Below are 16757 nucleotides of genomic sequence, written 5' to 3' on the forward strand. Positions count from 1 at the left end.
TGTTATTTCCGAGAAAATTAGCAACAACGGATTTAAATGCCAGCCATGCATTTTTTTAAATTCCACTAAGTAAATTTTCAAAGTGGATGTCATAAAAATTCTTTTTTATTTGAGGACCTATAAATATACCTTCTCTCACCTTAGCGTCACTCAATTCAGGAAATTTGTTACGTAAGTACATAAACGACTCTGAGTCATTGTGTAGCGCCTTAACAAAATTTTTCATAAGTCCTAATTTAAATAAAGTGGTGGCATAATTATTTTATCACGTTCAACTAATGGCAATCGAAGGACATTTTTATTTCCTGGCTGCATTCCATCTCTGATTGGCTAATCCTTCTTTATATAGTGGTGCTTTCTATCTCTACTGTCCCATTCACATATAAAGCAGAAATACTTTGTGTAGCCTGTTCGCATTCCCATGAGAATTGTAATTACTTTTAAATCACCACGTATTCTCCAGTTATATTTACCATAATCAATTTTATCTAATAGCAGCGACATTGTATCGTATACTTCTTTTAGATTGGTGAATATGCAATCGGTACAGACGTATATTTATTTCCGTTGTGAAGCAATACTGCTTTTAAACTACTCTTTGATGAACCAACAAATAATCTCCATGATTCTATTTTAAGTTCAATGCTAAGATTTTTCATAAGATTCTCAATATCCGTGCAAAAACATATATTCTCATTAACTGAAAAAAAAACATTACCAATTCTTTGTGACGGTTTTGAAATTTAGAAATTGTTGTACCTCGTGCCAATGAATTAAATTCTTGAAGTCGAGATCCAAGTAATTCAGCTTGGCCTTTTATCAGCGCTAAGTCATGCGCAAGATCGCAAAGCTCCGCATTATTTATTAAATCGACGTTTTCGTCATGCTCGTTGTAACCAGAGTCTGAGCTACTGACAGAAGACGCAATTTGAAATTTTTTTAAAAATTTTAATTAAACATCTGTAACTTCTAAACAGTTAAGTAACGTTTTACTATTTTTGTTTTATTTGTAAATGCAATCTTTCTTGCTTAAATTTTGATATGAAGTTTGTTGCAAATGCTCTTTACTATAAGTGAAAAAGAATGAAAATTACATCTTGGTAAAACGCAATCAAAAACTGTAAAACAGAATGTTGTCTGGGCAAAAATAAAGATGATAGCAAATAACTCAGTTTTTCTTCTGTTTAAAGACAAATGTTCGGATAAAATTAAGTGAAAAGTTTTTGGCTCAAGTAACAACATTCTGGTTTTTTTACAGGGTGGTCAAAGTTTAACTAAAAAGTAGGTTTATACTCTTTTGAGGTAACTTTGGCCAAGTGAATAATATTCTTTTCAAAGTAGTCTGATCGTTATTTATTATAAATAGAATATTTTTTTGAAACATGTTATCCAAATTATTTATTTTGAAAACAGTTTTTAGCATGAATGTATTTTAGGATTTTAAAAAAAGTATATTTTCTTGTTAAACTATTTGTTGTTGTTGCTAAATCATAATTTTATTAACTTTATAACAAAATTAAAATTTATAGACTCTTAGTTTTAAATTTATTTGCAATTTAATAAAATTATATAACAGTTTAATAAATTACTACATTGCAATTTGCTTGTGTCGTTTATATTTACTTTTGTTTAAAGCATAATGCCTCGTAAATATAACAAGCACCGTGTTGGAAAACGTGCATACAACACTTGTTCTAATACCATTCTTTTGAAAGAGTGTATGGGTGCAATAAATGAAAGTATGTCTATTCGTCAAGTCTCAAAAAGGTTCATTATACCAAGAAGCACTATACATAATAAAATGAAGTCCAAGCATAAAAAATGCATAGGTGCACCAACCATTTTTACTTATGATGAGGAGCAGTTATTTTCATCTAGAATTAAGGTTATGTGTGATTGGGGATTTCCATTAAATAAACTTGATGTTAAAATGTTAGTGGCTGGTTATTTAAAATCGCAAAATTGTACTGTAAAAATATTTAAAAACAATATTCCTAGTGACGATTGGGTCTCAAGTTTAATGAAACGTACACAGTTAACCCGTAGAATTGCATCAAATATTAAAAGAAAACGTGTAGCTATAAACAAAGAACAATTAAAAATTTATTTTGACAATATTAGGCTTGAGCTTGAAGGAATTTCACCTGGCAGCATTTGAAATTATAATGAAACAAATTTGCGTGATGACTCTGAAAATAAAAAAGTTGTTATTAAACGTGGTACTAAGTACCCTGAGAGAATAATGAATAGCAGTAAGGCTTATTTCTCTGTAATGTTTTGTGGAAATGGTGTTGGAGAAATTCTTCCACCATACACAGTTTTTAAGAGAACAAATTTATACAATTTATGGATAAAACATGGTCCAAAAAATTCTCACTTTAATAGAACCCAATCTAGCTGGTTTGATGAAGTTACTTTTGAGGATTGGTTTTTTCGAACATTATTGCCATGCGTTAAGAAACAATTTGGGGAAAAAGTATTAATAGGTGACAATCTTTCTTCCCATTTAATTCAATAAGTTATTCATTCTTGTGAAAAACATAAAATTAGATTCATATGCCTTCTGCCCAATTCAACCCATTTACTTCAACCTCTTGATGTTGCATTCTTTGCACCATTAAAAAAAGCATGGAGAAGTATACTTCAGGATTGAAAACTTACTTCTCGTGGTAAAAAATTTGCAACGTTACCAAAAGAAGATTTCTCTAAGTTGCTGAATGATTTAATGACATCTATTAATGAATGTTCGAGAAAAAATTTAATAAGTGGATTTAGAGCTTTTGGTTTGGTGCCGTTTAATCCTAATGTTGTGTATATCAAATTACCTTGTGAAAACGTCTTGAGTCTTCGTAAAGCTTTAGACCAGAGCCTTTTAGACATTAAATGAGAAAAAAAATGAAGGTGATGATAAGAAAGATTCTTTTTTAAAAAACGGAGTTTATGTTACAAATTATTTGTTTATTCTTTAGTACTCTCTTATTTTTTGCTTTTTCTGATATTTAATAAAAAAATAATTTGAAAAAATCAAACTATTTTAGCTAATATGTTTCTTTAATACTGTTTATATTTATTTTTATTGTCCCTTTTTAATTTCTTGACATATTTTAGGTACTCCTTTTTGAAATAAATGCTAACTGTAAGTTTAAATTACATTAAATGTGGTTAATAACGCTTAATTTACATCCGGTGCTAAAAAACAATTTAATGACAAAGTTACCCCATTGACGGATAACATTGACCACCTCATTATTTCTATAAAATCTTGGATTTGGTTAATACAATGAATACACCATTTTACTAATTAAATGACATTAGTAATGCACAACTTTGAGCATCAAAATAGTTTTGAGAAAATGTCCCTCTTTTTCAAAAAGTTGTCTTCTTTATCAAAATTAGTACAAAGTTACCCCGGTTTACAGTGAAGTGAACAAAAACATATGACGTCACCAGAACCCTACGCAATATATAATGCTTTTATGTTTATTAATGTATTATTTAAATATCAAAAAAATTTATCTATTCGTTAAAATTTTATGAAAAAACTTTCAAAAAAAGTAATCTATTTAGTTTTTGTGTTAATATATATTTTAAAAATAATTTACTTTAGCACTTCATAAAATGAATTTCTTATAAGAGAGAAAAAAAAACTTTTTTAAGCACCTCGAAATCAATTCATGTTGCTTCACAAGCCATTTTTTTCTTCGCATTTTGCTTTTCTTGTTTCACGATTTTCATTTTTTCAATCAAATTTTTTTCAACAATGGCGTTCACTTTTGTTCGATGATGTTTAAGTTTTAGACGGAACGTATTTTTTTCATGCTCAGATGCGTTGCGCCACATATAGGATAACAACTTACTGATCTGAGTAAACGTAAGTTTAGGATTGCGTGCAACGATTTTCGAGCGATAGCGTTTGCAGAAAAATAAATAAGCAGTCATTGTTTGCTTTTTTTTCTGCTTGCCACTTTTGGATTTATTAGCGCAAAGTAAATAACCAATAGCTTTCTGGTATTCATCATTCATGAATTTAACCTGTAGTTTATCATTTTCACGTTTCTTATCTAAATGCTGTTGATCTTGAAGGCTTTGGTCAATATTCCGTTCTAAAACCTTTGAATCACAAATATCTTCTATTTTTATGGTGGATGATTCACAAAATTTTTCTGATGTTTCAAAAGACAGCAAATCTGAAATAAAAAATTTTTATAAAAATTTATGTAAAATAAATAACAAACAATAGAATTTTTTTTTATTTACTTAAAAACAAAAATAAATAGAATAAATAAATAATAAATACATAAACCCAAATATAAATAGCAAAATTCAACAAATTAAAAAATACAAGTAAAAATATTGAATTTTCTTTGAAACAGGATTTTATTGAGGGAGGGAGTTTTATAAATAATAAAAATTATTTATAAAAAGCCAATAAAAGTTTTTAACTACTACAATGAAGAACCCCTAAAAAATACCTAACATCCTTTCCCTTAGAATAGCATTTGAATATATCATCATACATATATACATAATAAAATTTTCTTCTCCATTGTCTATTTTGGTTAAAATTTTAATTCGCAAAAAAAAATCATACTTGCAAGTTACATAATTCATATGATGATAAATAACCTGCTACACTACCACCTCACTTGGTATCAGCACAAGTTTTAATGTTTGAACATCATTTTGTTGACCAAAAAAAAATTATAGTTGTTGTTTGGTAAAAAATGGTGAAAGCATCTTGTCTCTGGCAAAGTTCTTCAAAGTAAACTTTGGTTGTAATGACAATCAAACTTCATTTACTTCTGTTTTCTTAACCATTATAAATTGAATGTTTTTTATATTTCACTAAGTTCAAACATTTTATCTACATCTACGTCGCATTTTATATAAAAAGTATACATCGTGCTAAGTGTCATTAAAGGAAACAAAATTTCTTTGATATCAGTACACCAATTGATTTATAGTATATAGTAATAGGATGAGTTTATAATAATATAACATATAATAATAGGATTTAATAATATATATAATAATAATATATATAATAATAAGTATATAATATTAGGATGCATTTTGGTTTATTCTAGTGGTAACTTTATACCTCATCCTGAACAATAAACTGAAGTTCTCTGCAAAGCCACCCAATAGTACTTATTGTGACTTAATAAATCTTAATGGTCTTTAAGGAACTCAGTTTGACTTTTAGCTGTTTATGAATAAAACGTTAGTTTACCTACTTTATTGCATGTAAGTTTGATAAAGCTCTTAATATTAATTTTAGTATTTTAGATGAAGACACAAAACTCTGAGTGACAGACAAACAGGTATGACACTCACAGTGTTTGTGTCTTTATCTATCATCAACTAGCAAGCAACTTTGCTTTTTTTGATGATGGTTTAATCAAAGTGTCATGATTTCCTTTAGCATTTCTAACTTTTTACATCAGATGCACATTGTTCTTTTTCAAACTCAATCTGACTATAGCATTATTCCTTTAATTTCTTTATTTATATTTTGTACCTTTTTGTAACAACTACAGCATATATTTCACCTAATGAAATGCATGTAATTGTTACAAATGGTAAAACTATTTGTACCTTTTGTAACAACTACTATGCAGTAGTTGTTACAAAAGGTACAAATAGTCACATTTCCAACTTGCTTCCTCTTACAACTACCTTGAAGATGACTGAAACTCTTTCTTTGATTTTCTTTGTGATGGCCCTTGGGTAGAAATTTTTCGTCTTTCTGCTGAAAGCCTTTAATAAAGTTTGGCATGCTAGTCTTCTCCATAAGCTCTCTTCTTACGGTGTATCAGGTAACATCTTTAAGATTATTGAATCCTTCCTTACCGATAGTAGTAAAAAAAATGTCCTTCAGCACTCTTCTTTATTTCCTGTAACTTCAGGGGTTCCTCAAGATTTGATACTTGGCTCTATATTTTTTTTAATTTAGATTAACAATCTCCCAAAAATTCTCACATCTAAGGTGGTATTGTTTGCTGATGATACTACCACTTATTCTTGTCTTGATAAGAAGCAAACACTCTCTGATTGCTTAGAGGGGCATTTGAGCTTGAAAAAGATCTCATTTCTGCTACAGCAACTCAGATAAAAAATTTTTTTCAGCTAATCGTCGTATGAACAGTTATATACTAAATGAGTCATCTACCCTTCCTAGGATTAACTCTTACTTCCGATTTTTCTTGGAAATCATATATCAAATCCATTGCAAAATTAGCATCTGCCAAGGTTACATCTCTTTATTGTGCTCGCCACTTTCTTACTCCGGGTTCTATTCTTTATCTCTATAAATCTCAAATCTCAAATATGGAATACTGTTGCAAAACATGGAGCGGATCTTTGAATGATGCCCTTTTTCTTTTAGACAAGGTGCAAAAACGCATTGTAAATATAGTTGGACCTGCTTTTGCAGCCAACCTTCAACCATTATTACATTGTTGAAATGTTTCTTCTCTTTCTCTTTTCTGTAAACATTATAATGGATGCTATATATTATAAAGATCTAGTGTCTCTTGTGCCTCCTTCTAAAATTCATTCTTGTGTTACTCGTCATTCAATTAGGTCTTGTCCTTTTACTGTGACTTTTCCTAAGTGTTCCAAAAATTTTTATTAATATAGTTTTTTTCCTCAAACATCAGTTCTTTGGAATTCGTTCCCTTCATCTCATTTTTCTGATTCGTATAATTTACAATCTTTTAAGTCATCTGTTAATTGTTATCTTGCTTTATAAACTTCATCTTTTCTCTTCCAGTAGTTTCCAACTCTAATATTGGTTGCTTGTAAAGTGAAGATGTTAAAAAAAAATAAAAAAATTCGCCATACATGGCACCTTGTCCTGCATGAAGGTTTTTTTTTATCTGGACCAAACCATTCTGCTAATTGTGGCAGCAATCTTTGTTCCAGGTTTTTTTTATATTGTAACTGATTCATTTTTCCCTTGACAATATAGAGCCTCCCCACTCCTCTTCCACATATCACTGACCAGATCATTACAGAGCCCCACCTCTGTAATAATCTGATTTGAATAATACAGTCCAATAAGTATTACAGAAACCTGCAAAATACCACAATTTCTAGCCATTTCTTGATGAGAAAGATTAGTATCTATTAAAAGTGCCCTGATTTCTGCAACTTTTTTAGTAACAAGTCTATTTTTTCTCCAATAACTAAAATAAGATATCACATTTCAGTACCACAGTTAATAATTTGCTTAGATACACATAACTTTAAAAATATCACATCAAATACAATTATTTTTACTTTAAAATAAAGAGAAATATTCAAGAAACAATATCTATACAGTTATAAAAAAATATTTAGAAGATAAATTAATAAACAAATTTAAAACTCTGGTAATAAAATTCATCAAGTGTACAGCAAAAAGATTATAACTAAGATGACATTATACAAAATGGCTGTCAAAATTAACAGTGTTACCAGTAGCATAAAAAAAGCACTGATTTTTTGATTTAAGACTTTATTTTAAATAAAAGATTAACTAATAATAATGAATTTTTATTCTTCATATAAAAAAAAATAAGATTAAATTTCAAAATGATCTAAATTCATAGGTGGCCATAATAAATTATCACACAACTGAAGCTGGAAAAAAAAAATCTCAAGTTTTGTAAAATGGTGATCGCAACCCCTCTTTCATCGGCCCTCCCCAAATGACATACCTGGTTTTTAAACTTATTTATACTATTCTCTTTATACTAAAAAACTTCTTCAAATCAGAATTAAGTAAAGAAATATATCTTAGGTTGTCTCCAGATTTGTATTAGATTTATATACTAAAAATTAGAAAATTTCAATTTAAATATGCTACCACTAAACATTATCCAATTAAACTCAAATTTTGCTATATATCAAATTATTATTATATATATATATATATATATATATATATATATATATATATATATATATATATATATATATATATATATATATATATATATATATATATATATATATATATACATATACATATATATATACATATATATATACATATATACATATACATATATAGTAAACAAAGCTACCTTGGTTTTCCTTTAATGAACTACTTATTTCAACTTCGCCAGCAGTATCAAAATTTTCTTCTTGTGCCCAAAATTTATAATCTTGCTCTTCTATACAATCTACATTATCAACCTGGTTTCTAGTTTTACTTGCAACAAAATTTATTTTTGTTGTCATAGTTGCATTTTTCCACAAATGTTTTTTCTAGATATTTTATTGATCAAATATCATTAACATTTACATTGTTATATACACAACGCCTTTAATCAACTGTTTAGAGCTTAATTTTAAAATCTGAAAAAAAATATTTTGAAATATCAAAAAAATCAAAACAAATGCTAAAACTTTTAAATAAATTTAATGCAAATAATCAAACATAAAAACAACTAAATTCAACTTTATTTGCATATTTTTATTAATTTATTATAACCTATTCAAGGTTCAAATAAACTTAAATTGGCAATTTCCTGACAATAATTGACCAAAATATTTGTGTGGTATCAATAGATACAGTATTAATTCATAATAGTTTTATAGCTTCATATATTACCTTATTATTTGCACTAGCATTCATATTTATTATATTTATTATATAGATTTATAATATAATAATATATATTTATTAAAAATACAAAACTGCATTATTATTTTTTGCAATTTTTTATTTCTTGTAATTTTTAAAATTTTGCTAAAAATTCCATGACATTTAACATTTTTTTAGTCAAATGGGCGGAGTTAATTTTATTGACTCTATTATATAGACCAAGCTCCTTTTATAATATCTGATGCAAATTTAAAAAATGCTAATAACTTGTAAAAAAAATTTATTGAAAATACTGTTGCTGTTTTTGTTTTTTTTACTTTTCACTTCGTCCAACAATCTTACAGTCAATAAAATTAACTCCGCCCCTAAAATTAACTTTACTAAAAAAATGTTAAATGTCATGGAATTTTTAGCAAAATTTTAAAAATTACAAGAAATAAAAATTTGCAAAAAATAATAATGTAGTTTTGTATTTTTAAAACGTTTATTTATACATTCAGGGTCGTTAAACCGAAAAACATCAAGGCGAAAAAGTTACTGGTTTCTATTAGCAAGCTTTAACTATTAGAAATTTTTTTTAATAAAAACAAATATTTTACAGAGTAAAACCGGGTCAAACCGCACACCGTATCATTCCGCACACTGATCGAAATCATCAAATAAAAACTAAACGGATATGGCTATAAAAAAAATAAAAATAGATTCAAATACAGTACAATACAAATACAGTACAATATCTTCTCTATTCGAATTGATAAAATTATATGCCGATTCAACTCCATTTTTTCTTTTTTTTATATAACTTTAACGGGGAGTCAAAATTTCTTATATATTTTTATCGAACAAAATAACGCTTGAATCGAAACAGATATAAAAATAATTTTAGCACTATCTTGTTGGAAATTTAATTTTAATTCTGAGAGTATAACTTTTATGCAGCTAGAACAAAAAGTTAAATTAAAAAAAATAAAATAAAAAAGCACACTCAATTAATTACTAAGTTAAGTTTTTCGCAAGTGACTAAGCGAATATCTTTATTTAACAAACTTAGTGTTAATTTCGGATTACTTAAAAACTATATTGTTATTTGTTAATATATCATCTTTTATTCATTAAAAACCAATTATTATATTATTTCTCAATATAATCATCACTCACTCAATTCAATTTAACTCACTCACTTTAACATGTCAACTAAAAAAGCAAAAGCATACAGGGAAGACGGTATACTAGCCGCATTAACTGATATGAAAGAGAATAAAACATCACTGAGAAAAGCTGCATTCAAAAATGACGTTCCAGTCTCAACGCTCAAAGATCGCAAAAATAACAACAACAATGGCTCCCATGGCTCAGGTACAACAACGGCACTCTCAAATGAAACAGAAAGAGTAATGGTGTATGCGTTCCAATTACTTGGTGACTGGGGTTATGGTTTAATCCGAAATGAAATCCTAGAATTTGTATGTTGCTACCTTAAATGCAGAGATCAATTGCACTTATTCAAAAATAGCAAGCCTGGTTAAGACTGGTTTTATGCGTTTATGAAGTGCTGATTAAAAGAAATTTCAATAAGAAAAGCGGAAAACTTAGCATCTAAAAGAGCCGCTAATGTACGCCAGAAATAATTGATCGTTATTTTGAATGTGTCGCAAAGCAATATCAACAGACTGGTACAACTTCTGGGTCGCATATTTGGGATTGTGATGAAACAGGTTTTTCCGGTGATCAAGGCGAAGCGACCGTAATGTATCAAAAAGGGACGAGACGTGCATTTAAACTTACTGGCAACAATGAAAAAATTCATTATACTGTAAACAATTGCTGCAACGCTGATGGGCATTTTGCACCACCATTTGTGATATACAAAGCCAAAAGAAGTTTTCGTTCTGACTGCGCAAGAGGTAGTCCAGTTGGCACCGAATATTCAATTTCAAAATCAGGTTGGATTGTGCACAATACGTTTATTGAATGGCTGAAAGAAGTATTTAGCTGTCTCTGCAGCATCTACACCATCTTTCTCAGACACAGCTTCATCATCTTCAACAGCCGCCACAGCACCTACTCCAACAACACACCAATTACCATCTTTCTCTACTATACCAGTTTCAAATTTTGATAGGTATCAAGCATGTGTTGAGCGTTGCAAAAACAGTATCGAGATAGAGTTGAAGCAGTTTTTTCAAGCCAGAAAACAATCGCATGTTAAGAAATCGAAGCAGTGCAGCATTTCAAATCTTGGCGGAAAATGTACTACCGAAGAAAATGTGATCGAGTTCCTCAAACAAAAAGAAGAAAAAGCAACAAAGGAAGCCGTGAAAGTTGCTAAACTCAACGCAAAGCGTAGACTCTCTATGCCAAGTACTCAAATGCCTCAGCATAACAATGTTGAGCAACCTCAGCAAAAGTATAATGAAGAACAAGTACCAGCAGCCAAACGATTAAAAGTTGCAAAATGTAAAAAGTGTAGAGTACAGATACACACAGAAATGTTGCAATGCGAGAATTCGATGTGCCGGGAACGGTTGTGCAAAGAAACATGTTTACCAAAGAAATATGTAGTTGGAAATAAATTTTTTTGTTGCAAAAAATGTAAAAACTTTAATACAGTTTCTTAAATATAAGTTAAATATAAGTGTGCGGTTTTATTAGAATGTCGTCACGAACCACACAATTTTTTTTTCTTTGCATTTAATATTTTCGATAGCTTTATTATCATTTTTTAAACATATATTTATATTATCTTATGTATTTTTTATTACCTATCTAATAAAAAAAAAAAGGAAAAGAAATAGAAAAGTTACTTAATTTGTATTGATAAATAAGGGGTTTGACCCGGTTTTACTCTATATTTTAATATACTTAAAGTAGTAAAATTAATAATATAAAATTTTTGATAAAATATTTATTTAAATTAATAATAAAAAGTTCTTTATTTTACATTGTTATAAAGAAACAAAGATAAAAACCAGGCTGTATTATTAAAAAAAAAAGAACGAAGGAAAAATTCGCTTTAACATCTTTTGCCTTAAAAACTTTTCGCTTTAAAGGCGGATTTCCATAACACGAAAATATTCGCGCATTGCGAATTTTTTCGTCGATAAGCGTAATAGAAATGTTTTATCTGCGCATGCTTATCGACGAAAAAATTCGCTTTGCGCGAATATTTTCATCTAGTGGAAATCCGCCTTAACGAGCTGCTACCATCCAGAAGTTTATTTTTATGTCCTGATGAGATCTTAAAAGGGGGTTACGTATCTCTTTTTACCGACTAACGACTAAAAAACGACGTAAAATGATAAAAATAAAAGGGTTCGCCTTTAAAGTACGTACACTCATAGGGGGAGGGGATCTTCAAATAGCGTACGAAAGCGTAAGGTGGGAGGTGGGGTGGGTTCAATTTAAAGGTACGTACGCACAAATTTAAAAAACTCCTTAGTAATATTCGTTTTTCTAATTTATCACAATTAACAAATACTTGCTAATTTTTAAATGTTTTTGAATAACTTACAACTTTGAAATACTTAAATAATAATAAAACCATACCGTATCATCGTTGTCCATAACTCGCCAGCTAACCAATAAAAAAAAAAGTTAATTTTCGGACTAAAGGTCCTAGTTTGCTAACATAAATGTATAAGGGGTGGCACACACATGCCACCCCTTATACACTGGCCCTGAATAAGGTGGACTTTTATTTGAGGCAACCCTTTTTTTGAGTCCGCAAAAAACAGGTTTTAGCCATGTCCTAAAAAAAAATAATCAGTAAAGATGATGATCCAACTCGTTCTTTGGTTGCCTGTTTATGTTAGGTAGTCAAATTTAAATATTGTTTTGGTAGACTATCACTTTGTAATTAGTAAAAAGGGTGAAACAAAATTGAAATAGTTATGACTAGAATATCCAATACCGGTCAAAAAATCAATAACGGTATTTCGGTATTTTAAAAATATAATACAAGAATACCGGTATTAAAGCTGGTATTAAATATTTTAAATTTTAAAAGCAAAGAAAATAAATTTAAAATCAAGAAAATTTGAAAAGAATGCAAATTTATTGATCTATTTGATAGAACCTTTATCTTTTATTCTATGAAAGTAACCTCTTAAAAAACAAAGAGCATCCAGAGTTTTGTCGTCCATTCGGCACCGCAACAAAGTAATAACGGCAGCAGAAAATGTTCTTTCGGATTCAACGCTAGCTGGTCGAATCGCTATTAGAAGATTATAAACCTGTTGGAGATATTTTCCTCGCACACCTTCATCTTCGAAGAGACTCATTTCTTTATTTAAACACTTGTTTATATCACCAGGGCGTTGCCCAGTGAAAAAGCGCACATGGGATACGCGTGGATTTTTTCCATATGCAACCCATGTGGGGATTATTATTTTGTCCCATGTGGGTTTCATATGGTAAATCCCACATGGATTCCATATGGTAAATCCCATATGGATACGCGTGGGTTTTTACCATATGTAACCCATATGTAGATTATTATTTTGTCCCATGTGGGTTTCATATGGTAAATCCCACATGGGTTTTATGTGGTAAATCCTACATGGGATATAGGTGGAAAATACTACATGTTATAGATCTTAAATGCCACATATTTTAATCCAAATGGTATAAAAGTAGTCAAAACTAGACAAATGAAAGTCCGAATGCTTCTATGATAATTTTTAAAATTCTTTTAATTTAAAAATTACTTAAATAGTAATTTAAAATTAATCATCGAAGCTTTCAGAGAGGCTTAACTTAATCTGGTATTTACTACTTTATCCCATTTGGTATTCAAAATGTGTAGCATTTTTGATCTTTTACATGTGATGTTTTTCACCTATAACCTATGTGGGATTTACCATAAACTATTATGACGAAATTTTATAAAATTAAAAAACGTGTTGCAAAATGAATTTATTTTAAAATAAATGCTATTAATCAATACATTCAAAATGAATATTAAAAATATTATTTTTTCTTTTGCGATTTACACGCCGTTTTTTGTCGATTGAATTAATTAAATCGCTTCGGCTTGCATAATACCAAGGTTTTTAGTATCTTCTAACTTTCTTCAAACATTTTCTAAAAAAAAAAATATAAATACAAATATATATATATATATAGAGAGAGAGAGAGAGAGAGAGAGAAAGAGAGAGAGACAGAGAGAGAGAGAGACAGAGAGAGAGAGACAGAGAGAGCGAGACAGAGAGAGAGAGACAGAGAGAGAGACAGAGAGAGAGACAGAGAGAGAGAGAGAGAGAGACACAGAGAGAGAGAGACAGAGAGAGAGACAGAGAGAGAGAGACAGAGAGAGAGAGACACAGAGAGAGAGAGACAGAGAGAGAGAGAGAGCAATTTTAATAAGGAACCTTATTATTCGAGCAATTTTAATTATTAGCCAGGTTAAAGTCATTAATGACTACAATATTTCACAAATAATTATTTCCTAATTTATTACTTACAATGACTAACGTATTATGGGTAATTGAACACATATTATGCGTAATGAGCTTAAACCCATGAGGAGAATCCTGAAAAAAAGTGATCAATTAGGATAAGTAGTTAAACAAAAAAACAAAAACAAAAATGTAAAAACCTACTTTTCAATGATGTAGACGTTGGGTGCAATAGCCACTGGATGCAAAAGTATCTTTACTTTTTCGTCACACACACGGCCTTCTATAATAACAGGCCTTGACATCGCGCAAAATGCCGTAAAAACTGAAGGCCGATTAAACTTTCACTTTTACTTATATTGATATATTTTTATATTAGGTAGGGTGTAATGGCAGTCTATGTTTTCTAATAATAATCTCTAGTAAAGACGGAAATATAAAAAGAAAACCAAAAAGTTGTTAAAAGATAATCATATTTTTCGTATTTCAAATTTCATTAAGAATATTTATGTAATATTAAATAGTATCAATAACAAGCAGAACCATAACAAAGTATATATCTATATATTAAAAAGATAACTGTATTTTTAATTTTTTTTGCTAAAAATGGTAACAATAAAAATCACCCACAATAAAAAACACCAACAAAAGTTGATTCAAGCAAAAAAAAAGTTTTATCAATATATCTCAACAGGGTAAATATTTACAAATCCAAACATATTGAAAGACATATAGGCTAATAAGAAAATAAAAAACATAACAAGTAAATAGCATAATTACTTACAAAACTAATTTTCACATAAATTATGATAGCTTTAGTATTTTGGGAGTGGTAATTAGTGAGTAATTCTTTAGCAGAATATTAGAATATACTCTACATTGTTTTTTTGTGATTTTAAATTAATATTTAGCAGCAATGAACTAAAACTGAGTAACACAAAATGTTCTGTATAAAGGGTCAGTAGCACCTTGAAAAAAAAAAGCAAAATATTGACCATTAGAAAAGAGCATCAGAAGGAATTTCAAGTCCGCCTCTGTTTAGGCTATACAGATAACTTCCATATTTATAATAATAATTGGTAGAATCATCATAAATTTTTATTTCGCTTTTTTGCACATAGCCAGCTATGTAAACTATAGCCACTAATGTAGATTTATTAACTGAGCTTCCAAGATCATGTATATTATCCAGAAGTTCTTTTTCATCAGTAGAAATATCTCTAAAACATATGTCACAAGTATGACCATCGATACCATCAACAGAAATGTCAAGTTGTAATATCAATTTAGTAAGTTGAATATTAATTTTTTCAATTACAGATTTAGCGTTTATAAAGTAAGCACCTCCAGATCCCTGTCAAAGCTTAGTAAAAGCTTTTTCAAGTGGATCTGTTGAAAACCAACCTAATAAGACATACTTTGCTCCATTACTCAACAAATTTTCTACAAGATCAATAAAGCCATAACATGAATACGCTATTGCATTGCTAGTATCTAGCGTAAGCTGTTTTACACGCTTACCTGTAGGTTTCATAAAATTTGACAGTTCAGCAATATCTCGTAGCAGTTGTAACTGTTGATCACCAACTGAGTTGATTTCTTCGCATAATTCATTTCTAAACTGAATGCCAGCACCAGGTGCTTTGACATTAACAACATTTGAAAAAAAATTTTCAATATATACAGCAGTACCTTCAAATGCTTTATTTTCGATCTCTGGATGCGTTCTTAATGCAGCTACTGTTTCTTTGCAAAAAACAGACAAACAAAACTTTACAGATTGTCTCTCTATTGGTTTTGGATAAACTGATTTAGCTGTAAGTTTAGAGAGTTTAAAAAGACTATTGCACTCAGTTTTATATCTAGTTTCTAAATCACTCCACTTAGCCAAAGCCAGTTCTTTATTGTTCAAAAGTTGAAGTTCCCCAGTCTTTTTTGTCAACCAATTGTTTCATATAGATTTTAGTAGATGCACATAATCATACAATAAATATATACCTGATGTTGTTAACCATGGTTTACTATCAACTGTTTTAAACATTTTAAAAAATCTTTGATTTACACGGTTACCATCAGTAATTATTACCAGTGTCTTACAATTTTCAATATTATTTATTGTATAGACAATTTGTTGACATTGAGCAAACTGAAATTCAGAGGAAAGATTTGCAACAGGTTGAGCTCTACATATAAATTCTGGACCTCCAAAAAGACATTTAATCATAAATGATAAAATTGTTTTAGCTAACTTTTCAGGGTAGTTTACTGCTTGACCAAACAAAGCACCTCTTTGGTAAAGTAATGAAGCTTTGACATAGACCTCATCAATTAGTAGTATGGAAATTCTTTTTAATGGATTTAAATTCATTAAAATACTATTTATGAAACTTAGGTCCTCCATTGAGCTTATTTTTGAAGTCAATCGTGTTAAAGTCCTTATACTTGGCAACTTGTAGTCAATACACAAACAATCATATAAACTTCGTTGTAATTGTAATTGATATTGTAGTTGTAGTTGTATAAATTGATATTTTTGTTGTAGTTGAGATAGTTCGACTTGCAAAGAGATACACAGCATTTCAAAGGCATTTTTAAGGCATTTAAAAAAACTAATCGTTAGTTTGACAATATTATTACCTTACAATGTTAATGCCGGTCAGCACAAGAAAGTATCATTCAGAATACGATCAAAGTCCGCACTTAATTTATACTAATCATGCGAAAGTTTTATTTTTAAATTATGCGAATGTCGAAAAGCTTTAAAA

General features: G+C 29.3%; 1 protein-coding gene and 1 long non-coding RNA gene across 2 annotated transcripts; both read right to left on the reverse strand.

Moving 5' to 3' along the window:
* Positions 1-3562: 3562 nt before the first annotated feature.
* On the reverse strand, positions 3563-8351 carry LOC100214957 (nuclear autoantigen Sp-100). The gene is made up of 2 exons (XM_065796106.1): positions 8073-8351; positions 3563-4187 (listed from the first exon to the last, which is right to left on the reverse strand). The coding sequence occupies exons 1-2, from the start codon at positions 8227-8229 to the stop codon at positions 3673-3675; spliced, it is 672 nt and encodes a 223-aa protein (XP_065652178.1). The 5' UTR covers positions 8230-8351; the 3' UTR covers positions 3563-3672.
* Positions 8352-13495: 5144 nt separating this feature from the next.
* LOC136079765 (uncharacterized) lies at positions 13496-15637 on the reverse strand. The gene is made up of 2 exons (XR_010638195.1): positions 14059-15637; positions 13496-13678 (listed from the first exon to the last, which is right to left on the reverse strand). It is a non-coding gene; the product is annotated as an uncharacterized LOC136079765 (long non-coding RNA).
* Between the last annotated feature and the right edge of the window lie 1120 nt (positions 15638-16757).

This window comes from Hydra vulgaris, chromosome 04 (genome assembly GCF_038396675.1).
Source record: "Hydra vulgaris chromosome 04, alternate assembly HydraT2T_AEP".
In the NCBI taxonomy this organism is placed as follows: Eukaryota; Metazoa; Cnidaria; class Hydrozoa; order Anthoathecata; family Hydridae; genus Hydra; species Hydra vulgaris.

Bases quoted from the DNA above. Each gene is read 5' to 3' on its own strand.
- LOC100214957 (XM_065796106.1), bottom strand. From the start codon at position 8,229: ATGACAACAAAAATAAATTTTGTTGCAAGTAAAACTAGAAACCAGGTT. The intron at 4,188-8,072 runs GTAGCTTTGTTT...TTTTTATTTCAG, and splicing joins TTCATTAAAGGAAAACCAAG to ATTTGCTGTCTTTTGAAACA.